The sequence below is a fragment of the Podarcis muralis genome, chromosome 1 (genome assembly GCF_964188315.1).
Source record: "Podarcis muralis chromosome 1, rPodMur119.hap1.1, whole genome shotgun sequence".
NCBI lineage: Eukaryota > Metazoa > Chordata > Lepidosauria > Squamata > Lacertidae > Podarcis > Podarcis muralis.
In genome coordinates, this window is record NC_135655.1 from 2,076,437 (window position 1) to 2,097,566 (window position 21,130).

General features: G+C 48.0%; 2 protein-coding genes across 2 annotated transcripts in view; both read right to left on the reverse strand.

Annotated features, from left to right (window-relative positions):
- MIS18BP1 (MIS18 binding protein 1) overlaps positions 1-21,130 on the reverse strand; it is a 641,434-nt gene that overhangs the window by 61,097 nt on the left and 559,207 nt on the right. The gene's annotated exons all lie outside the window — the stretch shown is intronic.
- LOC114590772 (uncharacterized) lies at positions 2,254-7,668 on the reverse strand. Its single transcript, XM_028717275.2, has one exon. The coding sequence runs from the start codon at positions 7,011-7,013 to the stop codon at positions 2,784-2,786; it is 4,230 nt and encodes a 1,409-aa protein (XP_028573108.2). The 5' UTR covers positions 7,014-7,668; the 3' UTR covers positions 2,254-2,783.

A 21,130-nucleotide genomic window follows, 5' to 3' on the forward strand; every position in this document is an offset into this window, starting at 1 on the left:
TTCCCCATCTTGTCTACCATGTAAACTGCAGGTTTCAAGGCTGTGTAGTCAGATATTATTCTGGCCAAAATCTCACATCGTGTCATGTTTTTGAAACATTTCTGGAGTTGCCAAGTAAAAAGATCTACACTTGCTCAGTGACTAACCTATTTTTCTCTAACCAAAACCCCCATTTTCTCTTTTTCTCTTCGTTCCTGAGTTAAGACCTCAATAATTTACCAGGCCACAATCAAGTTCCAGATTCATTAGTCAACTGAAAAAATAAACAATCGCATGTTTAACTAGGGCTTATTTTCTCAGTTGTTACATAACAGCGGCATTTACCCTGCTTATGAAGTCTCAGCCTCTGCCACAAACTCCCTAGCACCTTTTTCTGAATTAGTCACTGTCCGTTTGCAAAACCATCTTGTTCCATTTATATTTAATGCTTTGCTCCTCATAATATCCATTAAGAATTTATCATCTTTCTCCTGTTCAAAGTCAGCAAAAGAAGGTCGTCTGATGCCAAGGGCAGGATCCAACGTAGCGTTGAGTGGACATTCTGTCAGTGGAAGGATTTCTGGTTGCGCAATGGAATGGTCTCCTCTGTGCCTTCCAAGTAATAATAATAATAATAATAATAATAATAATAATAATAATAATCCCCTTGGAGCAGATTTGGGGAAGGTGGGGTATGGGAGCAGAGGGGCTAAAGTCCCATTACATAAGCAGAAATCCTTGCGCCGACAGGATGAGGTAACTGAATACCATCCTAAGATTTCCAAACAATTTACTGTTAATCGGTTCCCCCATCCGAAAATTTCGCCCATTATTTGGTCCCCAGTAGACACGTTCTAAAGCCGAACGGAAGTGAGAGCTGGACCATAAAGAAGGCTGATTGCCGAAGAATTGATGCTTTTGAATTATGGTGCTGGAGGAGACTCTTGAGAGTCCCATGGACTGCAAGAAGTTCAAACCTCTCCATTCTGAAGGAAATCAGCCCTGAGTGCTCACTGGAAAGACAGATCCTGAAGCTGAGGCTCCAATACTTTGGCCACCTCATGAGAAGAGAAGACTCCCTGGAAAAGACCCTGATGTTGAGAAAGATGGAGGGCACAAGGAGAAGGGGACGACAGAGGGCGAGATGGTGGGACAGTGTTCTTGAAGCTACCAGCATGAGTTTGACCAAACTGCGGGAGGCAGTGGAAGACAGGAGTGCCTGGCGTGCTCTGGTCCAGGGGGTCATGAAGAGTCGGACATGACTAAACGAGTAAACAACAACCACAAAGCCGAACTAAAAGTGCCAAAACTAAGCTATTTCTTTTCTTGTGCATACTGTATCTATTTCACAGAATAATAGATTAATAGGGCTGGAAGGGACCCAAAGGGCGGAGTGCCCGGCCTCAGTTCCAGATTTGTCATTGTCACCTGTGGTCATCGAACATGGATTGCTGCACAAAGCCAACCATTTCTATTGTGGGTGTTTTTGGTGGTTCTCAAAAGAGAGAATCCCTTGGCCTATGGAGATGTATGGCACAGGGTGGGCCAAAGCTTATTTCGGATGCAGTATTCTAACACACCCTCCAACATTTCTCTGATGAAAATAGGGACATCCTGTTCTATAGTAGTAGCAGTAGTAGTAAATTTATTGTTTATACCCTGCCCACATAACTGGGTTGCCCCGATGAAAATAGAGATATCCTAAGGAAAAACGGGACATTTTGGGATCAAATCAGAAACTGGGATGGCTTCTGTAAATCTGGGACTGTTCTTGCAAAACAGGAAAACTTGGAGGGCCTACTGTAATAATAATAATAATAATTTTTATTTATACCCCACCCTCCCCGGCCAGAGCCGGGCTCAGGGTGACTAACACCAATAAAATCACAATGGGGGGGGGGGAGAGAACCACTTTAAAATACAGGTTAAAATGCAATTTAAAATGCAGCCTCATTTTAAAAGTAGTCCATAGATCAAGACCATAAGGGAAGGGAAACATAAGGATGAGACTGTCTCCAAACCAAAGGCCAGGCGGAACAGCTCTGTCTTGCAGGCCCTGTGGAAAGATGTCAAGTCCCGCAGGGCCCTGGTCTCTTGCAACAGAGCGTTACACCAGCAGCAAGGAAAACCACCGTCACCTCTCCGCTGGGAAGCGCTGAGCAAGGGCGAGTCCCCAGGCAACGCGGCCGATTTGATCGGCACAAGGCATGCAATCTCCACCCCCCAGTCGTTCTTAGACTCCTTATTGGGTGAGCAACGCAGGCAAGCAACACAGTTGGAGCCTCCCTCCTCCCTGGCTGACCAGGAAAACTTACAAGATTTCAACCAGCCACCCTTCAACCACATAAGGTCAAAACTGCATGAGTTAAACGTGCCCATGATGTGGTTGTGTTGCATTTCTTCCTCAGCTAAAACCCCCTGCCTCTTAAGAGCTTCCTGGGTATGTTGAAAAATTAACCGGAAGGACAACAATTCTGCATACGTTGAAAGACAAAGGAAGGTACACGTTTCCCATTTTTGTTTTTTATTCTGCTTCTTTCAGCCTAAGGCTTTGCTTTTCTGACGAAAGAGGCCGGCCATGCTCCCAGGAACTTCGCTTCCCCTTGCTAGCCACTGTGCCTTCTGTTCAGAAAACAGGACATGGTGACTCCTGGGGATATCTCCTGGGGATACAGGTGGCTCTGCCACTTAGGTCTCTACAATTCCAGCAACAGCTCATTACTCACAGGGTAAGCTGGGCCTTAGCCATCGACTAACTGTCTGCTCATATAAGGACCTTCTTCTCTTTCCCGCTGTTGCACCTGCTATTCCCCGGGGTTCTCAGGTTCGCTTGGTTCAGGATTTTCAACCTGGTCTTCTTCAGGTACTTGATCACCGTCCTGGGGTTCTTCCACTGCTTCTCCAGCGTTATGAAATGAAGACTCTTCAGTCTGCAGTTGCTGAGATACCAGCGACCTGCCTGTTCTTTTGTTGACAAAGGATCCTTTCGCTAGAGAAATGGAACTGTAAGTCCGCTGAGATACGTTGTCTTCTCTGTCCGCGGCAGCTGCTGCTATGCTCTCCAGGGCTGCTTCGCTCAAGCGATGGCTCAGCTCTCCCTCAGCATCCTCCGCTTCCTGGAGCCCCTCTTCCTTCTGGTCATCAGAAGCTGGCTGGTTGACAGGACTGGGTTCTTGCTCCAAAGGAATCTGGCTGCCACGGCGGGATCCTTGGCTGTGCCTCGACTGCTGACTAGCACGGCGGGATTCCTGGCTTAAAGGTGGAGGCTGGTCTTCTTCAGCCTTTGCTTCAGCTGTAGCACTGTCCTGATGCACTTCCAAGGCCTTGGCCACCACTCCCTCACCGCCAGCGCCAAGTCCAGATGGCTTTGAAGCAATTGCGGCCTCTTCCAATGCTATTTGATTCAGGGCTGAAAGTGAAGTGACTGTTGTCTGTTGACCGTGGCTTACCAAAAACTTGCCTGTCTTCCTGTTCAGCCAAATTCCGTCTGGGAGAGAAACTATGCTGTACGTCTGCAGAGCTACATCCTCCCCTTCGGTAAATGACACAATGCTCCCTAGTGTTCCTTGGCTTTCAGAGGGACCTGGTTGTTCAGTTATTTCACCCACAGATAGGTGGGTATGTGGTGGAGATTCATGCTGTGCAAATAGCTGGCTCTCTTTGCGGGACCCTGGCATCTCCACCTGTTGGCTGCCTTTCCGAGACACTGGCATCTCCACCTGTTGGCTGCCTTTCCGAGACACTGGCATCTCCACCTGTTGGCTGTCTTTCCGAGACACTGGCATCTCCACCTGTTGGCTCTCTTTCCGAGACACTGGCATCTCCACCTGTTGGCTGTCTTTCCGGGACCCTGGCATCTCCACCTGTTGGCTCTCTTTGCGGGACCCTGGCATGTCCACCTGTTGGCTCTCTTTGCGGGACCCTGGCATGTCCACCTGTTGGCTCTCTTTCCGAGACACTGGCATCTCCACCTGTTGGCTGTCTTTCCGGGACCCTGGCATCTCCACCTGTTGGCTCTCTTTGCGGGACCCTGGCATCTCCACCTGTTGGCTCTCTTTGCGGGACCCTGGCATCTCCACCTGTTGGCTGTCTTTCCGGGACCCTGGCATCTCCACCTGTTGGCTCTCTTTGCGGGACCCTGGCATGTCCACCTGTTGGCTCTCTTTCCGGGACCCTGGCATCTCCTCCTGTTGGCTGTCTTTTGGGAACCCTGGCACCTCCTCATCTTGGTTATCTTTTGGGGACCCTGGCATCTCCTCCTGTTGGCTGTCTTTTGGGAACCCTGGCATCTCCTCATCTTGGTTATCTTTTGGGGACCCTGGCATCTCTTCCTGTTGACTCTCTTTCGGGAACACTGGCATCTCTTCTTGTTGGCTCTCTCTCTGGGACCCGGGACCCTCTGCCTGTTGGCTCTCTCTCCGGGACCCGGGACCCTCTGCCTGTTGGCTCTCTCTCCGGGACCCGGGACCCTCTGCCTGTTGGCTCTCTCTCCGGGACCCGGGACCCTCTGCCTGTTGGCTCTCTCTCCGGGACCCGGGACCCTCTGCCTGTTGACTCTCTCTCCGGGACCCAGGACCCTCTGCCTGTTGGCTCTCTCTCTGGGACCCGGGACCCTCTGCCTGTTGGCTCTCTCTCCGGGACCCGGGACCCTCTGGTTGTTGCCCACCTGCTTGCAACTCTGTATCTTGGGGCTCTTGGGCCTCTGGTTGGGGAGGCTGCTGTCCTTCTGCTTCTGCTTCCTCACCCCCAGCAGGGGCTGGTTCTTGTTTTTCTTCCTCCTCTACCTTAGCTTCACCCTGGATTTCATCACTCTCTGGGGGCTGATCCTCTTTAGCCTTTGGTTGATCACCTACTGGAAGAGGAGCCTCGCCATATCGAGGGCCATATATTTTTGTTAGGTAGTCTATGAACAAACTCTCGCTGGTCTGTTGACTTGCAGATCTGACTTCTACACCAGTTTTTCTGTCCAGGTGGAATGTTTCCTCTTCAGGAAGTTTCTGATGGTCCTCTGGCTGCACTTGCTCCTTTTCAAGTTGTGCTGGCTTGTTCTCATCTGGCTGTTGTGGCTGTTGGCTGCCTCTCCGAGATTCCTGTCCAGTTAGCTGTTGGCTTCCATGTTGAGATCCTTGAGCATCTGGTTGCTGGCTTTCATCCATCAATTCCTGCCCTTCTGGTTGTTGACTCTCCTGCTGTGACTTCTTGCCTTCTACCTGTTGACTACCGCGTCTGGATCCCTGTCCTTCTGCTTGTTGATTACTATGCCAGGATTCATGCTGGTTCTTGAGAGAGGTTCTACTGCTGGGTAAAGTGTCGGGAGGAAAGTCTGTCTGTTCATTTTTATGCTCCAGTTCTTTGTGTCTAAAAACGCTTATTTTGCTATCGGTCTGCAGTGTTTTGTCTACGGACATTTTATTAGAAGCTTTTCTCTTTCCTTCCACCTGTGATTCCTTTCCTTCCACCTCTTGGTCACCTTGCTGGGATTCCTGAACCTCTGCCACTTCTACTGGTTTAGCTTCTGAATCTTTGGGAGCAGCAATCACTTCTTCGGCAGTTTTCACTTTTTCTCCAGCATCACTATCGGCATCTGGTTGGCGAGAAAGACGAAGAACTTCTGCCAGAGGCTTTCGCTCCCAGATTTTACTTGTCTGCTGACCTGTGCATTTCAATAACTTCCCTGTTTTTTTGCTGATCCAAGACCCATCCTCTGTCGGTTGCTGCTGCTTTGACTCTTGGCTGCTGGCACGAGCTACTGCAGGTGGTTTTCCTGCTGCTTTCTCTGCACTTTTCGGGTAACCAAGAGGTTGCAGAATTTCAGAGAGTGGCTTGTGCTCCCAAATTCTACTGGTCTGCTGGCTTTCGCATTTCATAACTTTCCCTGTCCTTTGGCTAATCCATGTCATGTCCTCCTTGGCTTCAACTTCATTTATAGGTTGTGTTGTGGAAGGTCTATGGCTTTGTAGGACCTGGTGGCTAATGGATTCATGACTGCCTCGGCGAGATTCATGTCCTGGGACCTGCTGACTGTGTCGGGATTCCTGGCCTACAACTGGTTGAGTGCTTCGGCGGGATTCATGTCCTGGAAGCTGTTGGCTATGCCGGGATTCCTGGCCTGTGAGCTGTTGACTTCCACGGTGGGATTCATGTCCTGGAAGCTGTTGGCTATGCCGGGATTCCTGGCCTGTGAGCTGTTGACTTCCATGGTGGGATTCATGTCCTGGGAGCTTCTGGCTATGCTGGGATTCCTGGCCCGTGAGCTGTTGACTTCCGCGGTGGGATTCATGCCCTGGGAGCTTCTGGCTATGCCGGGATTCCTGGCCCGTGAGCTGTTGACTTCCGCGGTGGGATTCATGCCCTGGGAGCTTCTGGCTATGCCGGGATTCCTGGCCCGTGAGCTGTTGACTTCCGCGGTGGGATTCATGTCCTGGGAGCTTCTGGCTATGCCGGGATTCCTGGCCTCCAGGTGGTTGACTGCCTCGGCGAGATTCATGTCCTGGTTGCTGCTGGCTATGCCTGGATTCCTGGCCTATTAAAGGTTGACTCTGACTGCCTCGGCGGGATTCATGGCCCGGGAGGTGCTGGCTATGCTGGCTGCCACGACGGGAGTCATGACCAAGTTCCTTTTTGAGAGATGACATGCTAGCACTTGTGCTGCCAGGAGGCAAGTCAGGCTGCTGGTTTTCCTCTATCAGTTCCTTATGCTGAATAATGCTGATTTTGCTTTCAGGTCGCTCTACCTCACCTTTATCAGAACTTGTTGCCTTTGGGACATCTTGGTCCATTGCTAGGCCATTATCTCCACTTTCCTGGTGTGGTGTCAACTCTTCGATTTCATCATTATGTTTCTCCTCCTCACTATCTTTGATTTCATCACTTTCTTTCTTTTCCTCATTGATTTCATGTGCATCTTCCTCATTAATTTCAACAATTTCCTCCTTGATTTCCTCCTTGATTCCATCATTATCTCCCTGTTCTTCAGTATCTAGCCCACCTTCATTTGCGTCACTGCTCTCAAGAGTTTCCTCAGGCTCTTCCATTCTTCTTCCATCTGCATATGGCTATGCTAGGTTGTTCAGTCTCCAGAGCAGGACCTTCTGGAGTTTCCCGAGGTGTCTGTTAACTACTCCAGTAGGATGCTCTTTTCCTTCCTGCTTCTGTTCTTTATTCAGGGCTGCTCTTTACAAAAACTATCCTGAGGCCCAGATGGATTCATGGCTCTTATATTTAAAAGCCCTGCGACTTAGTGCTTCATTCTGAGTGTGGCTGCCTTCCTCCAATGTATTCCTTCCTTTCCGTTGCTAATAACTACCATGTTGTTCTAGAAGCTTCAGAACTTGGTTTCCATATATCTATGACATCAGTTATTATTCTGCTCCATCTGTCCTTTTATTTAACAACAAGCAGGACCCGAAGAGGGCTTCAGATAGGACCATACACTTGGAAAGTTTGTAAATGGCATTGGAGCCATCATCCTGAGGTGACAACAAGTGCAATTTAATGAGAAAGCTCTTGTATTTTAATCCCGAAGACCTAAGCTTCTAGATCCTTAGATCATGGCCAGTTTTCTCATTTGTAAAAATGGGAATAGTAGTTTATCATTATTGTTTGATTTGTTTTTATATGTGATTTTTAAAATTACTAAATCACTTGGAGTTGTTCTATATCATTACCTCATTTCATGATTAATAGGTAAAGGTACCCCTGCCCGTAGGGGCCAGTCTTGACAGACTCTAGGGTTGTGCGCCCATCTCACTCTAGAGGCCGGGGGCAGCGCTGTCCAGAGACACTTCCGGGTCACGTGGCCAGCGTGACATTGCTGCTCTGGCGAGCCAAAGCCGCACACGGAAACGCCGTTTACCTTCCCGCTAGTAAGCGGTCCCTATTTATCTACTTGCACCCGGGGGTGCTTTCGAACTGCTAGGTTGGCAGGCGCTGGGACCGAGCAGCGGGAGCGCACCCCGCCGCGGGGATTCGAACCGCCGACCTTTTGATCGGCAAGCCCTAGGCGCTGAGGCTTTTACCCACAGCGCCACCCGCGTCCCTTCATGATTAATACACATGCGCAATAATCACTAGCAATTTCTGCTGATTCCCACCATATTCTGTTACATTGTGGTAGTATGCACGTTGGGAACCTGTGCTACGTACAGTAGAACTTCTGCTTACGACTGCCTCTACTTGGGCCTGATCCAAGTTGCGACCGCAGCAAACCCGGAAGTAAATACAGGGTTTGCTGTGATTTACGCACGCACAGACGTGGCTGCCACCGTCTGCACATGCGCAGAAGCGTGCTGCTGCCGAACGCGCCTGCGCACAATGGCACTTCTACCAGCAACCCAGATTGACTTATGGACAGACATCTGGAACTGATTACATCCATAGGTAGAGGTTCCACTGTATAGCCATTTGCACCATGTAGCAACTTATGTTCTAGCTTTGAGCTGAATCTTTGTGATTCACATATTAGCTATATTTCTGCCTTGGTGTGGCGGGGGCAGGGGGGCCCTGCAACTTGCAAAATCTTCAGTTTCATAAAGCAACAGGTTACCATAGCTTCTCTATTCGAAGCGCACTCAAGGAATTCCAGGGGTACACATTATCATATTTATTGTGGCCCTTTGGCCCACAACATCACTCACTAGTGTGAGTGAAGGAAGGATAATACTTATTCAATAAAATCATACCTCTTGTTACATTTGCTTCAGGTTAAATCTTTTCAGGTTGCGTCCCGCGGCGACCTGGAAGTACCGGAAAGGGTTACTTCTGGGTTTCGCCGCCTGTGCATGCGCAGTCGCTCAAAACGACGTCACGCGCATGTGCAGAAGCGGCGAATCATGACCCGCGCATGTGCAGACATGCAGACGCGGGTTGCGTTCCGCTCATGTTGAGAAACACGGCTCCGGAATGGATCCTGTTCGCAACCAGAGGTACCACTGTATATCCTTCCCTACTGTCTTTAACAGTTGGGCCATGGGCCTGATCCAGAAGGCTCTTCTTCCATTCTTATGTTAAGAGGACGGGTGCCAAAGAAAATAAAGATGGCGCCTGCCCAATATTCAAGGGGAGGAGTTCGAAAGGGTAGGGGTCATGACACTAGACGCCCCATTACTACACTGTGGGGCACAGAGCTCCTGATAAATCTGCAGGAGTCTGTCACCTGCAGAGTGCCAACCCATTAACATGGGCAAGACGTCAGGATTTCTCTTGCCCCAGTGTCCATCACTAGACACTTCCTTATGTGGTGGTGGCCCAGAGGGCCACAATAAATGTGATAATGTGTACCCCTGGAAATCCTTGATGCCACCTGGAGCTCCTTGGCGCAAAAGGTGGCATATAAATGTAGTAAATAAATTAATAGCAATGACTCACTGACGCCAGCCATCGACCAGCTCCCCTAATCCTTCACCCCGGCTCAATTTCACTCAACTACTGGGTACAATCTGCCTCCAACCCCCCAAATCTCCTCAGGATTGTGCTTGAAGAGTTTAGCGGATAAATGAATAATTATTAGAAAGTTGAGGTCATTTTAATCTGCTTAGCAGATAAATGAGTAAACATTAGAAAGCTGAGGTAATTTTAACCCGTTTTGGTATTTTAACTGTCGTATGTTTTAAAGTATAGTTATGAATCTTTATTTTACTGTTTTATCGTAAACTACTTCTCTGGGGTTTGTTTTTTTTAAAACCCGCAATCAAGCGGTGACTAAATTTTATGAAACAGACACACACACACTTATGACACTTTCTTCTGGCAAGGCCTTCTCCTCAAGGCCTCCACCCCCCAAAATCCTTAATGCGCTGAGGGATGAAGAGCTGACTATTTCCCCCTCAGCCGCCCATTTCCCCCTCAGCTTTCTCTGGCTTTTGCCTCAGGCAGACTTTCCCTCAACAACTGACTTTCCCGCCTGACCGTTAGCTGCCTTTCTTCACCCAGGAGGCAGCCCTTTGGCCAATCAAAGCCTGCTCTTTCCCCAGACCCAATCAGAACGTATCTTACCTCAATGCAGGCGCCGCCCCCTGCGTATTAAAAGCGCCTGTCTCTCCCCGGCACAAGGCCTCAGGCGGTCACAGTTATGGCCGCCTGACGTCAACAGAGGCCACAGAAATCAATAATAATAATAATAATAATAATAATAATAATAATAATAATATTTATACCCCACCCCTCTGGCTGGGTTTCCCCAGCCACTCTGGGCAGCTTCCAACAAAAGATAAAAATTATTTTAAAACATCAGTCATTAAAAAACTTCCCCAAACGGCTGCCTTCAGATGTCTTCTGAACTTCAGATAGTTGTTTATTTCTTTGACATCTGATGGGAGGGCGTTCCACAGGGAGGGCGCCACCATCGAGAAGGCCCTCTGCCTGCTTCTCTTTCTTTTAAAAAGGTCCATAGGCTGCCTCAGCTCTCCCCACAGAGGAGGGCATTGCCTGCGTAGGGAATCTAGACCCCAACCACTTTAGGGAGCGATAAAAAGCCAGGCGTCGCCGCATTGGCAAGGCAACGGTTCCTTCTCCTTTGTTTCTGATTCTTAATGGGTGGATAAATCACAGAGGGTGTCAGAGGCTGACCTGATACTCCATAATGATAGTTATTATATTGCAAGTGTCCCTCAGAGAGCCCGAACAACTGAAGTGGGCAATTGCTTTCTTTTTAGATTTAATTAGAAAAAGAAAAGATCTGCAGATGAAAAATGTCCGGGCGAGAGCAAAGTTCCATTAAAACAAGGCCGTGTTTTTGGTGCCTCTCGCTCCGGGACTTTGGCACGCCTTAAACTCTCCCCAGCAGAGCCTGCAAAGTCGAGGGGTTTGTCGCAGGGAAAGAAGTGGCCACAAGCCGTGCGGAACCCAGGCGATTTGGGCAATTCAGAGTGGCATGGCTGTTTGCACATGCACGAGGGATGAGAATGCAGCAGGGAGCAGGAACCAGGAATAGGAGCTGGAGCGCAACTCCCTTTAGAAGATGGGCTCTCCAGCTCTGCCCTACAGCATCCTTGTAGAGTCTTCTTTGGCGATCCCTCGTAGCCGAGTAAGATTGTCTTCCATAAACACGGTTTTAACAATGAGTCCGTAGGTGACTGTGGAGGCCAATTCTGGATCCACACGTCCTTCCACAGGGGGGGACATTGGTTTCCGGGTGAGAGTTGATCATGGTTTGGATTTGCCAAGCGTGCCTTCCTCTTGTGTCCTGAGTTCGAGTGTCTTCAAAGCCCATGACACCTTTGGTCAAGGCTGTTCTCCAATTATAATTAAATACACAATAGATTTAATATATTCAATTATTAAGCAGATTTAATACACAAACAGATGTATACACATTCATTAGAAACACATGACACAAAAAATAAAGCTTTAAAGCTTTAAGATTTTTTTTTCTTGAATGTTGCCGAGGCGCACAGCCCACAAGCTGTGGATTAGACCACTCTGAGACAGACAATTTCCTGCACACACAGGATAACACAGGAACTGCCTTAAATCTGAGTCAGGCCATTGGTCCACTTAGTTTATGACTGCCTATACAGCTGATCTTGAGGGTTTCAGGCAGGTGAGAGTCCCATCCTGCCTGGAGATGTCATCGGGGATCGAACCTGTGACCTTTTGTCTGCAAAGCAGATGCTCAATGCCTGAGCTATGGCCCTTCCAGGTGATGACTCATTCCAGCGGCCCTCCATTTATCTGGGTGAATTACAAACTTGTAGAACAGGCCTTCCCTCGCAGCCCCTGGTCCCTATCATTGTTTCGTGGGAATGGAGAATTGATTGCTATCCTTTACTTCCCTTCGTTTAAGCAACTTATGTTTCTGGTTGATTGATTTGTATTTATAGCCAGACCTGACAGGACAGCATAGCACAGCACAGCATGCATGTACGGCAATTATTCACAAGTGACAAATGCCCTTCAGGCCCTGTCTGCTGTCGCCAGAATTTCATATTATTACATTCTGGAGAACAGGAGCCCTGTGTGGATAGTGCCATTATACAGTTTGGTCACTAGGCGGCACCAGAGTTCCTTCTTCCTGTCTCATTTAGCAAGGAGGTGAGACAATTGTCCCCTCTTTTTCTGAGTGGCCAATGAGAGGCCTGAATCTCTGTTGTCCCCATGTATTCTGGGGCCCATAAATCCTATCAGCAGCACCGGTTTTCTCCTACTCTCCCTGGGACCTCAATGGCCCTGACCTTGCTTTTGCACTGCCTCCTGCCTGTGCACAGGAATGCCTGCAGGTCGCAAGGAACTGTGGGACTTGTACTTCTCTAGAGAGAGCATCGCATATATCTGTATACAGTGGTACCTCTGGATGCGAACGGGATCCGTTCCGGAACCCTGTTCTCATCCTGAAGCGAACGCAACCTGCATCTGCGCGTGCACGGGTTGCGATTCGCTGCTTCCGCGCATGCAAGTGACATCATTTTGAGCACCTGTGCATGCGCGAGCGGTGAAACCCGGAAGTAATGTGTTCTGTTACTTCTGGGTTGCTGCGGAGCGCAACCTGAAAATGCTCAACCTGAAGCTACTTCAAATCGAGGTATGACTGTATTTCATAAATTCTATATGTTGCTTGATTGTGGAAAACCTCAAAGTGATTGACAAAACAAATAAAACAATAAGATCCTTAATAAAAACAAGTTAAAAAAATTAAAACCACCAATAAATAAAAAACACACCAGCCTTCTAAATATTTGGGTAGGCTTGCCTAAACAAAAATGTTTTTAGCAGACGCCCCAAAAGAGTACAGTGAAGGTGCCTGCCTGTTGTCAAAAGGGAGGGAGTTTTGAAGGGAGAAGATTGATTCCTTCCAAATCCAAAACGGGTATTGCGTGACATCAATAACCATGAAACAGAAGTTGCCAGATCCTTCTATATAGTGAGAAGGTGGGGAGGGGTATTACTCAGAAGGGTGGTGGGAATGGGTGGTTGGCAGATAGCTGTGATGAGCCTGTTGACGACTCTTAACGACTGCAATAGGTCTTACAGGAAAAAGTAAGGGGTGAGAAGTTTACTACTATAAAAATACAGGATGGGCGCATAGACACCACCTTATACCGTAAACCAACTGACCGACAAACATATCTACATGCCTCTAGCTCCATCCCAAACATACCAAACAGTCCATTGTATATAGCCAGGCACCACGTTACAGCCGTATCTGTTCCAATTCTACAGACAGAGACTCTCACCTAAGAGATCTACAGCAAACCTTTTTAGAACTAAAATACCCAGCAGATGAAGTTAGACAACAGATAAACAGAGCCAGACTTATACCCAGAGAGAACTTGCTGCAAGACAGACCCAAAAAAGAAAATAACAGAACACCTCTAGTCATCACATACAGCTCCCAAGTTAAAACAGTACAACGCATCATCAGAGATCTACAACCTCTCCTGGACAATGACAGTTCTCTTTCTCAAGCTCTGGGAGGAAGACCTTTCATTGCCTACAGACAGCCACCCAATCTTAAACAACTCCTAACCCACAATAATACTACAACCAGACTTAACACGGACACTGGCACCAGAGCCTGCAATAAACCCAGATGCCAACTTTGCTGCCACATACACCCGGACAACACCATTACTGGCCCCAACAACACCACACATACCATCTCATCATCTCATCATCTAACATTGTGTATGCCATCAAATGCCAACAGTGTCCTTCAGCTCTCTATATTGGACAAACACGCCAAACCTTACGCCAAAGAATAAACGGACATAAATCTGACATCAAGAATCACAAGACAGAGAAACCAGTAGGAGAACACTTCAATCTCCCAGGACATTCTATACAAGATCTCAAAGTAGCTGTTTTACTACAAAGGAATTTCAGAAATAGACTGGAAAGAGAAGCTGCTGAATTGCAACTCATTACCAAACTTAAAACCATGGAGAGACCTGGTCTGAACAAAGACATTGGATTCTTATCTCATTATACATGACAAAGCCATTTTTCACCTTCTCACCCCTTGCTTTTTCCTGTAAGACCTATTGCAGTCATTAAGAGTCGTCAACAGGCTCATCACAGCTATCTGCCAATCACCCATTCCCACCACCCTTCTGAGTAATACCCCCTCCCCACCTTCTCACTATATAGAAGGATCTGGCAACTTCTGTTTCAGTGTATCTGAAGAAGTGTGCATGCACACGAAAGCTCATACCAAGAACTAACTTAGTTGGTCTTTAAGGTGCTACTGGAAGGAATTTTTTTTGTTTTGACTATAGCAGACCAACACGGCTACCTATCTGTATCAATAACCATGTTAGTTCCGCAGATTGAAGTAGTCGAATAGGCGCGTATGGGGTGAGGCGATCTCACAGGTTGACTGGTCCCAAGTTGTTAAGGGCTTTGTATATTAACACTTTGAACCTGGCCCAGGAGCAAATTGTCAACCACTGAGCACTGGTGTCATAACCTGACAAGGTCTTTGTGTAACACTGTGTAACTGTTTAAAATCCAACACAGAAAAAGCTTCCTCCGTGCAAAAATAACCAGGAACAGTTCCTGGTAAAGGAGAAGCAAAATCTTCCCAGAGTAGTAACAATTACTGCTGTGGAAAGCTCTATAAAGAAGATCTAATCCAGTGTGCTTGAATCCTGCTCGTGAGTTTTCCCTAGGAATCTGGTTGGTCACAGTGAGAACAGGATGCCGGACTAGATGGGCCCCCTTTGGCCGGATCCAGCAGGACTCTTCTGACGTCGATATCATTTTGTCAAACGGAAGTAGTGCTACATTTAAAAAAATCAAAGCCTTTTGTGGAGCACAAGCTAAAAACCCATAAGAATGTAATAACGAACTGGGAGCTTAAATTGCCAGGCAAAACATGTCCCATAGGCTGAAGCCAAGCTGTAGGCATGCAATGCAGTCCAAGCCTCCAGGGCTCCTGGAGCTCAGGAGCTTCATGTGCATAACAGAAGACAGAGAGGATTCTAAAACCCTCCAATGACATTTGCTGGTAGCTGGCAGGCTGCCCGTCCCTGCTGAGACAGGGCCAGCGAGCAGGGCCGTCTTACCCATAGAGGCTAGTGGCATGGGGCGGCAGGGCGCTAAGTTCTGGAGGGCGCCAGGGAAGAGGTGGAGGCTGGATGTGGCGGCTCCCAGCATCAGCTCGCTGCCCTCGCCCACCTCAGCCATGCCGCACCAAAGCAGCACGATGCCCCGAGGCTCCGTCTGCCATGGCTACTGCGGCACGAAGCGGCCAGCTGAGCCAGGAGGTGCCGCATCCAGTCTCCGCTTCTTCCCCACAGGAGGAGCTGCCCTCCAGCCACTGCCCACCTCCTCCAGCCCCACCGGCAGTGCCGTCCTCCCTAAGAAAGGGTCAACAACTCTGGGAAATGGGGTGGGGGTGGGGTGGGGGGTGGCACCGCCACCGCCGGAGGGAGCTTTGCACCACGGTGCCAGATATGTTTAAGATGGCCCTGCCAGCGAGGTAATGGAGGAATTTGTCGGACCTAACATTCTTGGCAGAGTTTGACTTCCAACAGATATCAGGGTACTTGAAGTCTCCCATGACTGCTTGTTGTTGTTTAGTCGTTTAGTGGTGTCCGCCTCTTCGTGACCCCCTGGACCAGAGCACGCCAGGCACTCCTGTCTTCCACTGCCTCCCGCAGTTTGGTCAAACTCATGCTGGTAGCTTCAAGAACAGTATCCAACCATCTCGTCCTCTGTCATCCCCTTCTCCTTGTGCCCTCCATCTTTCCCAACATCAGGGTCTTTTCCAGGGAGTCTTCTCTTCTCATGAGGTGGCCAAAGTACTGGAGCCTCAGCTTCAGGATCTGTCCTTCCAGTGAGCACTCAGGGTTGATTTCCTTCAGAAGGGATAGGTTTGATCTTCTTAGAATGGATAGGTTTGATTTTCTTTGTCCATTGAGTTTTCTTGGCAGGGATACTGGAGTGACTTGCCGGTTCCTGCTCCAGGTGGATCACGTTTGGTCAAAACTCTCCACTATGACCTGTCCATCTTGGGTGACCCTGCACGGCATAGCTCATAGCTTCTCCGAGTTATTCAAGCCCCTTCGCCATGGCAAGGCAGTGATCCATGAAGGACCCATGACTGCTATATCTCTCCTTTTTGAATGTTTGGTAATATGCTATGGGAAGCACCATCCAAGTCCTCAGTCTGGCTTGGAGGTCTGTAGCAGACGCCCACAAGAAGGTCACTGTTGTTTCTCTCCCATTCAGAGAAAGGGTTGGTCTTCCCCAAATCCGTCAGTGCATTTAGAAGCTGCCCTTTCATTCTAGCCCCTGTGCTGTGGGAGTCAGAAGGGTGCAATAGCGAAGTCCCCTCCCCTGCCAGCATACATTACAGCCTGGGTTGCGTTTCGCACGCAGGTGAAGTGAATCAGGGTAATAAACTTCAACCGGCACTTTGTTAAAAGAGGGTAATTTAATTTTAATGCTTTTGCAGAGAGCCTCCTTTTCTTCAAAAAAAGAGAGGCCTGCAGCTACTCCTGCCTTATTGGACAAGTGCGTCAAAGTTGTTAACATTAAACGGGAGCTATTTTAACGGCATTATCCGCCCCCACAGACCGGCTCTCGCTTATCACATTCTCCTGGATGCAGCTAAGGTTATTGTGCTCGGGCTCCCAGCCATGTGAAGGACTTGTCAAATTATCATGTTTAGGAAAAAAATGGGGAAATACTAGGCAGAGGAGAAGAAAGACGGGGAGGTGAAAAGAGCTTTCTGGCTGCGGCTCGCTTGTGTCATTTGAATGGCCAGAGCCATTAAGCCAAAGTCACGATATGCCTATCATTTTAATGTGGGCTCCATTGAGGCCCCTCAAAGCGCACACAAAGGGAGCTAATTCCCAGGACTTAATTCATGTTATTACACAGAACCGTACGGCAGAGGTAGGGGCTGGAGGGGTGTTTGACAAAGCAAGCCCTCCTTAACTCGGCCGGTGAAGTGTAGGTGGGTTCAGGCATGACCTGAGACCAAGATTCAGCTAAAAAAAGGATTTATTGGAACATCAGGAACAAGAAGAACAAGAATGACAAGCAAGCACAGAGAAATGCTGTTGGGTGGCAGAGAAAACTGCTCAACACCTGCTTTGCCTCTGCCTTCACCCAAAAGGAAAGCAATGCTGAACCTGGTAATAACAGATTAAATGGTTCCAGTTACAGATAGGTAGCCGTGTTGGTCTGCCATAGTCAAAACAAAAAAAATTCCTTCCAGTAGCACCTTAAAGACCAACTAAGTTAGTTCTTGGTATGAGCTTTCGTGTGCATGCACACTTCTTCAGATACACTGAAACAGAAGTTGCCAGATCCTTCTAAATAGTGAGAAGGTGGGGAGGGGTATTACTCAGAAGGGTGGTGGGAATGGGTGATTGGCAGATAGCTGTGATGAGCCTGTTGACGCCATTTTTCACCTTCTCACCCCTTGCTTTTTCCTGTAAGACCTATTGCAGTCGTTAAGAGTCGTCAACAGGCTCATCACAGCTATCTGCCAACCACTGATTCCCACCCCCCTCTGAGTAATACCCCTCCCCACCTTCTCACTATATAGAAGGATCTGGCAACTTCTGTTTCAGTGTATCTGAAGAAGTGTGCATGCACACGAAAGCTCATACCAAGAACTAACTTAGTTGCTCTTTAAGATTAAATGGTGTAAGGCAGGGGTAGGCAACCTAAGGCCCAGGGGCCGGATGCGGCCCAATCATCTTCTCAGTCCTGCCCGTGGACAGTCAACCACTTCCACACAGAAAGGGACATGATGCTTGAACCAATGGTGGCACCCATAATTTAAAAAAATATATCTTTTAAAATTAATTTTTCAGTTTATACATCTCAAAATAAACATTTTATGTAATACCATGTAACAATTGACTTCCCTCCTTCCCCTTTCATGGTTCATTTTACTTATCTATCATTCCTACATATTTTGCTATAGCCAATCTAATCGTTTCTCTATTTTACATCCTTCAAATATTTACCATACTGTTGAATTGGTATCTAAATGCTGCCGATGTTTTCAATTGTACACAATTATTTTCTGAATATTGAGCAAAAAATTTCCACTCCTCTTTGAATAAAGGTTCTTCTTGCTCTCTTATTCTATAAGTTAAACCTGCTGCTTCCACCAATTCTATCATCTCAAGTTGCCAATCTTCCTTACTAGAGATCTCACTCACTTTCCATCTTTGGGCTAGCAAAATTCAAGCCACTGTGGTTTAGTACATGAATGATTTTTTCCTGACAACTGGGAACTTCAGATTGAAGTATTCCTAATGAAAAGGCCTCAGGTTTTTTGGGGGAATGTTGTTTTAAACATTTTTTTGAAACTCATCGTAGATCATTTCCCAATAGCCTTTAACCTTTTTGCATGTCCACCACATGTGAAAACATGTTCCTTTTGTTCTTCTGCATTTCCAACACAGATCTGACCCAAATTGTGGCACCTGTATTTTTAAACTTGTTCATATAAACAATCTAGAAATAGGAGTGAGCAGTGAGGTGGCCAGATTCTCTGATGGTACAAAATTGTCCGGGGTTGCTACGTTCCTGTCCTTAATCTCCTTCTCCAACTGATTCAGAGCACGTTCAGAGATCCCAGAACGGACATTCCTTTTTTTTATATATATATAAAATTTTTATTAGGGTTTTTACATTACAAAATAGAAAAAGAAAAAATACAAAATAAAAGTAGTTAAAAACAATCAATCTTTTCATCACATTATTTTTCATTTACTTGTTTCCCGGACCTCCTCATACCTCTCTTTTTTGTATTCCAATTCAATTTATTAGCTCAGCAGTTTCTTTCCCTCTTTATTCTACCCTGGTCTTTAATCTTAAGTTATTTTAACATTAAATTTTTACTTTTTTAAAAAAACCATTTTTTCATATACTTTTATACCATTACAGCCAGAAACCACTTAATTTCAATCCAACATCATTCTAACATTCATTAACGGACATTCCAAGCATCAGGGCTGGAGCCAGTTTCCAAACGAGGAATCAGGATGGACAAACACACACACACAATCCCTTCTGCATTCTGCATCTCTTTTCCTCTCTTGGCTTCTTCTTCCTGCATTTCCAATTTACTAATAAATTGCACAAACAATAGTGTAGGGAGCTGCCATCTGGACAAACCCCAAGGATTTTCCGTGTAGGAAGACAAGTCTGATCTTGCACGGCATGCGGGAGAGTCTCCTGAGCCCATTTCTTCCTGTGGCGCTCAACTGCCGGAGCATTTTAGCCACAGGGCGAATCCCATGATGTGGATTTGGGAACATTGCTAATGTGCCAAAACATCCGGGGCAGTTTTGTTTAGGAAAAACGTGAACAAGGGTTTATGAAATTATTCACAATGTGGAAAAGCAGAAAGAGAGATGTTTCCCCTCTTCTGTCTCTTATAAACACTAGAATTCAAGCTCATCCAATGAAACCATGGTGTGATGGCCTGGGAATCTGATTCAGAGGCTGAATTGGAGGAATCCCAGCCTGCACAGGAGTCCCCGCCTCCAAGGCTGGCTGAGCCGGGGCTGGGGCTTGAAGCTGAAGGGCCCCCACCTGTGCTGGATCCTCAGGAGCAGATACCAGCTGAATCCACTCTGGCTCCGGAGGTGGTTGAGGACCCATTGCCTGCAGGTGCTCCTCTCCCAGCCCTGTCAGGGGAAGGTGAGTCTCCCCCTGGGTCCAGTAACCCTCCAGCCTCTCCTGAGCTGCAAAGGCTCAGGGCAGAGAGGCGGATGGAACTAAGTTCTCTCAGGAGGAGTGCTCGCCTTAAGGCCAGGAGAGGTGGGTCACCTGTGGGCCGGGACTGCCCCAGGCCTCAGAGGAGATAAAGGCCAGTCAGCCCAGTCCCAGGTTGCAGGAGCAACATCGTTGGAAACCTGTTCCTGCCAGCACCCAGACCTCTTTCGGAGTTCCTGACCTCACCCGACTCCCTGCCTTGGACCCCGCTTCGCCCTTGACGGACAGCCTCTAGACCCTCGACCCAGGACTGGACTCAGACCACGCCGCACGGTACCCCGCCCCCCCCCCCGGGACCAGCACACATGGGGTCCTAGAATGGTGAGGTTGGAAGTGACCCAAGTTCTGCAGGAGATTTAGGAGAGATAAAAGGAAGTACCAATGTTAAACAAAATAATTAACTTCTGGAACTCAGTGCCACAAGACCTAGTGATGACTGCTTGTATCAATGGCTTAGGAACACAGGAAGCTGCCTTCCACTCTCTACAAAAGATGATCTACAGCTGGTACTTCACCCCGACTACCGTATTTTTCGCTCTATAGAACGCACCCGACCATAGGACGCACCTTGTTTTAGAGGGGGAGAACAAGAAAAAAAAATCTCCCCCTCTGCTCAGCACCCCTTCAGCGAAGCGGCAGGAGAAACGGAGCCCCTTCCATTTCTACTCCCGCTTGCCTGAAGGGGCACTGCGTAGCTCTCCCTCTCTGCTGAAGCCAGGAGAGTCTTGCTCTCCCAGCTTCAGCAAAAGGAACCCGAAGCCTCCGGAGCTCAGTGCGAGTTCCCGCTGTGCTCCGCAGGCTTTGGGTTCCTTTTGCTGAAGCCGGGAGAGCAAGACTCTCCCAGCTTCAGCAAATGAAACCTGAAGCCTCCGGAGCGCTGTGGGAACTCGCGCTGCGCTCTGAAGGCTTCAGGTGGCTATCCCTGAAGCCTGGAGAGCGAGAGGGGTCGGTGCACATTGACCCCTCTCACTCTCCAGGCTTCAGCAAAAGCAACGCGAAGCCTCCGGAGCGCGGAGGGAGCGCTCCCTCTGTGCTTCGGAGGCTTCACGTTGCTATCACTGAAGCCAAAGAGCCTGCATTCACTCCATAGGATGCACACACATTTCCCCTATAGGTGTGTCCTATAGAGCGAAAAATACGGTAAATTGGTCAAAGTGCATAAAAGGGGGTCTAAGAGATGTTGGAAATGCAAAGAAACAGAGGGGACATTTATACATTTATATGGTCCTTGACCATAATCCCGCAGGATCTTATGTTCTTAGTCAAGGTTTAGGCAAATCCCACTGCTGGAAACAGGACGTAGGACTGGCCTGGCCCTTGGCGTGATCCAGTAGGACTTTCCTTGTGCTTTGATGGACTTAAAACAAAAGGGAGGAAAGTTCTCATTCCCCACACCTTCTTAGAATAGCGCTGCTGTAGAAATCAGAGACTCGATTTATCCCAGCACGGCAGTCTGGCGTAGAAATTT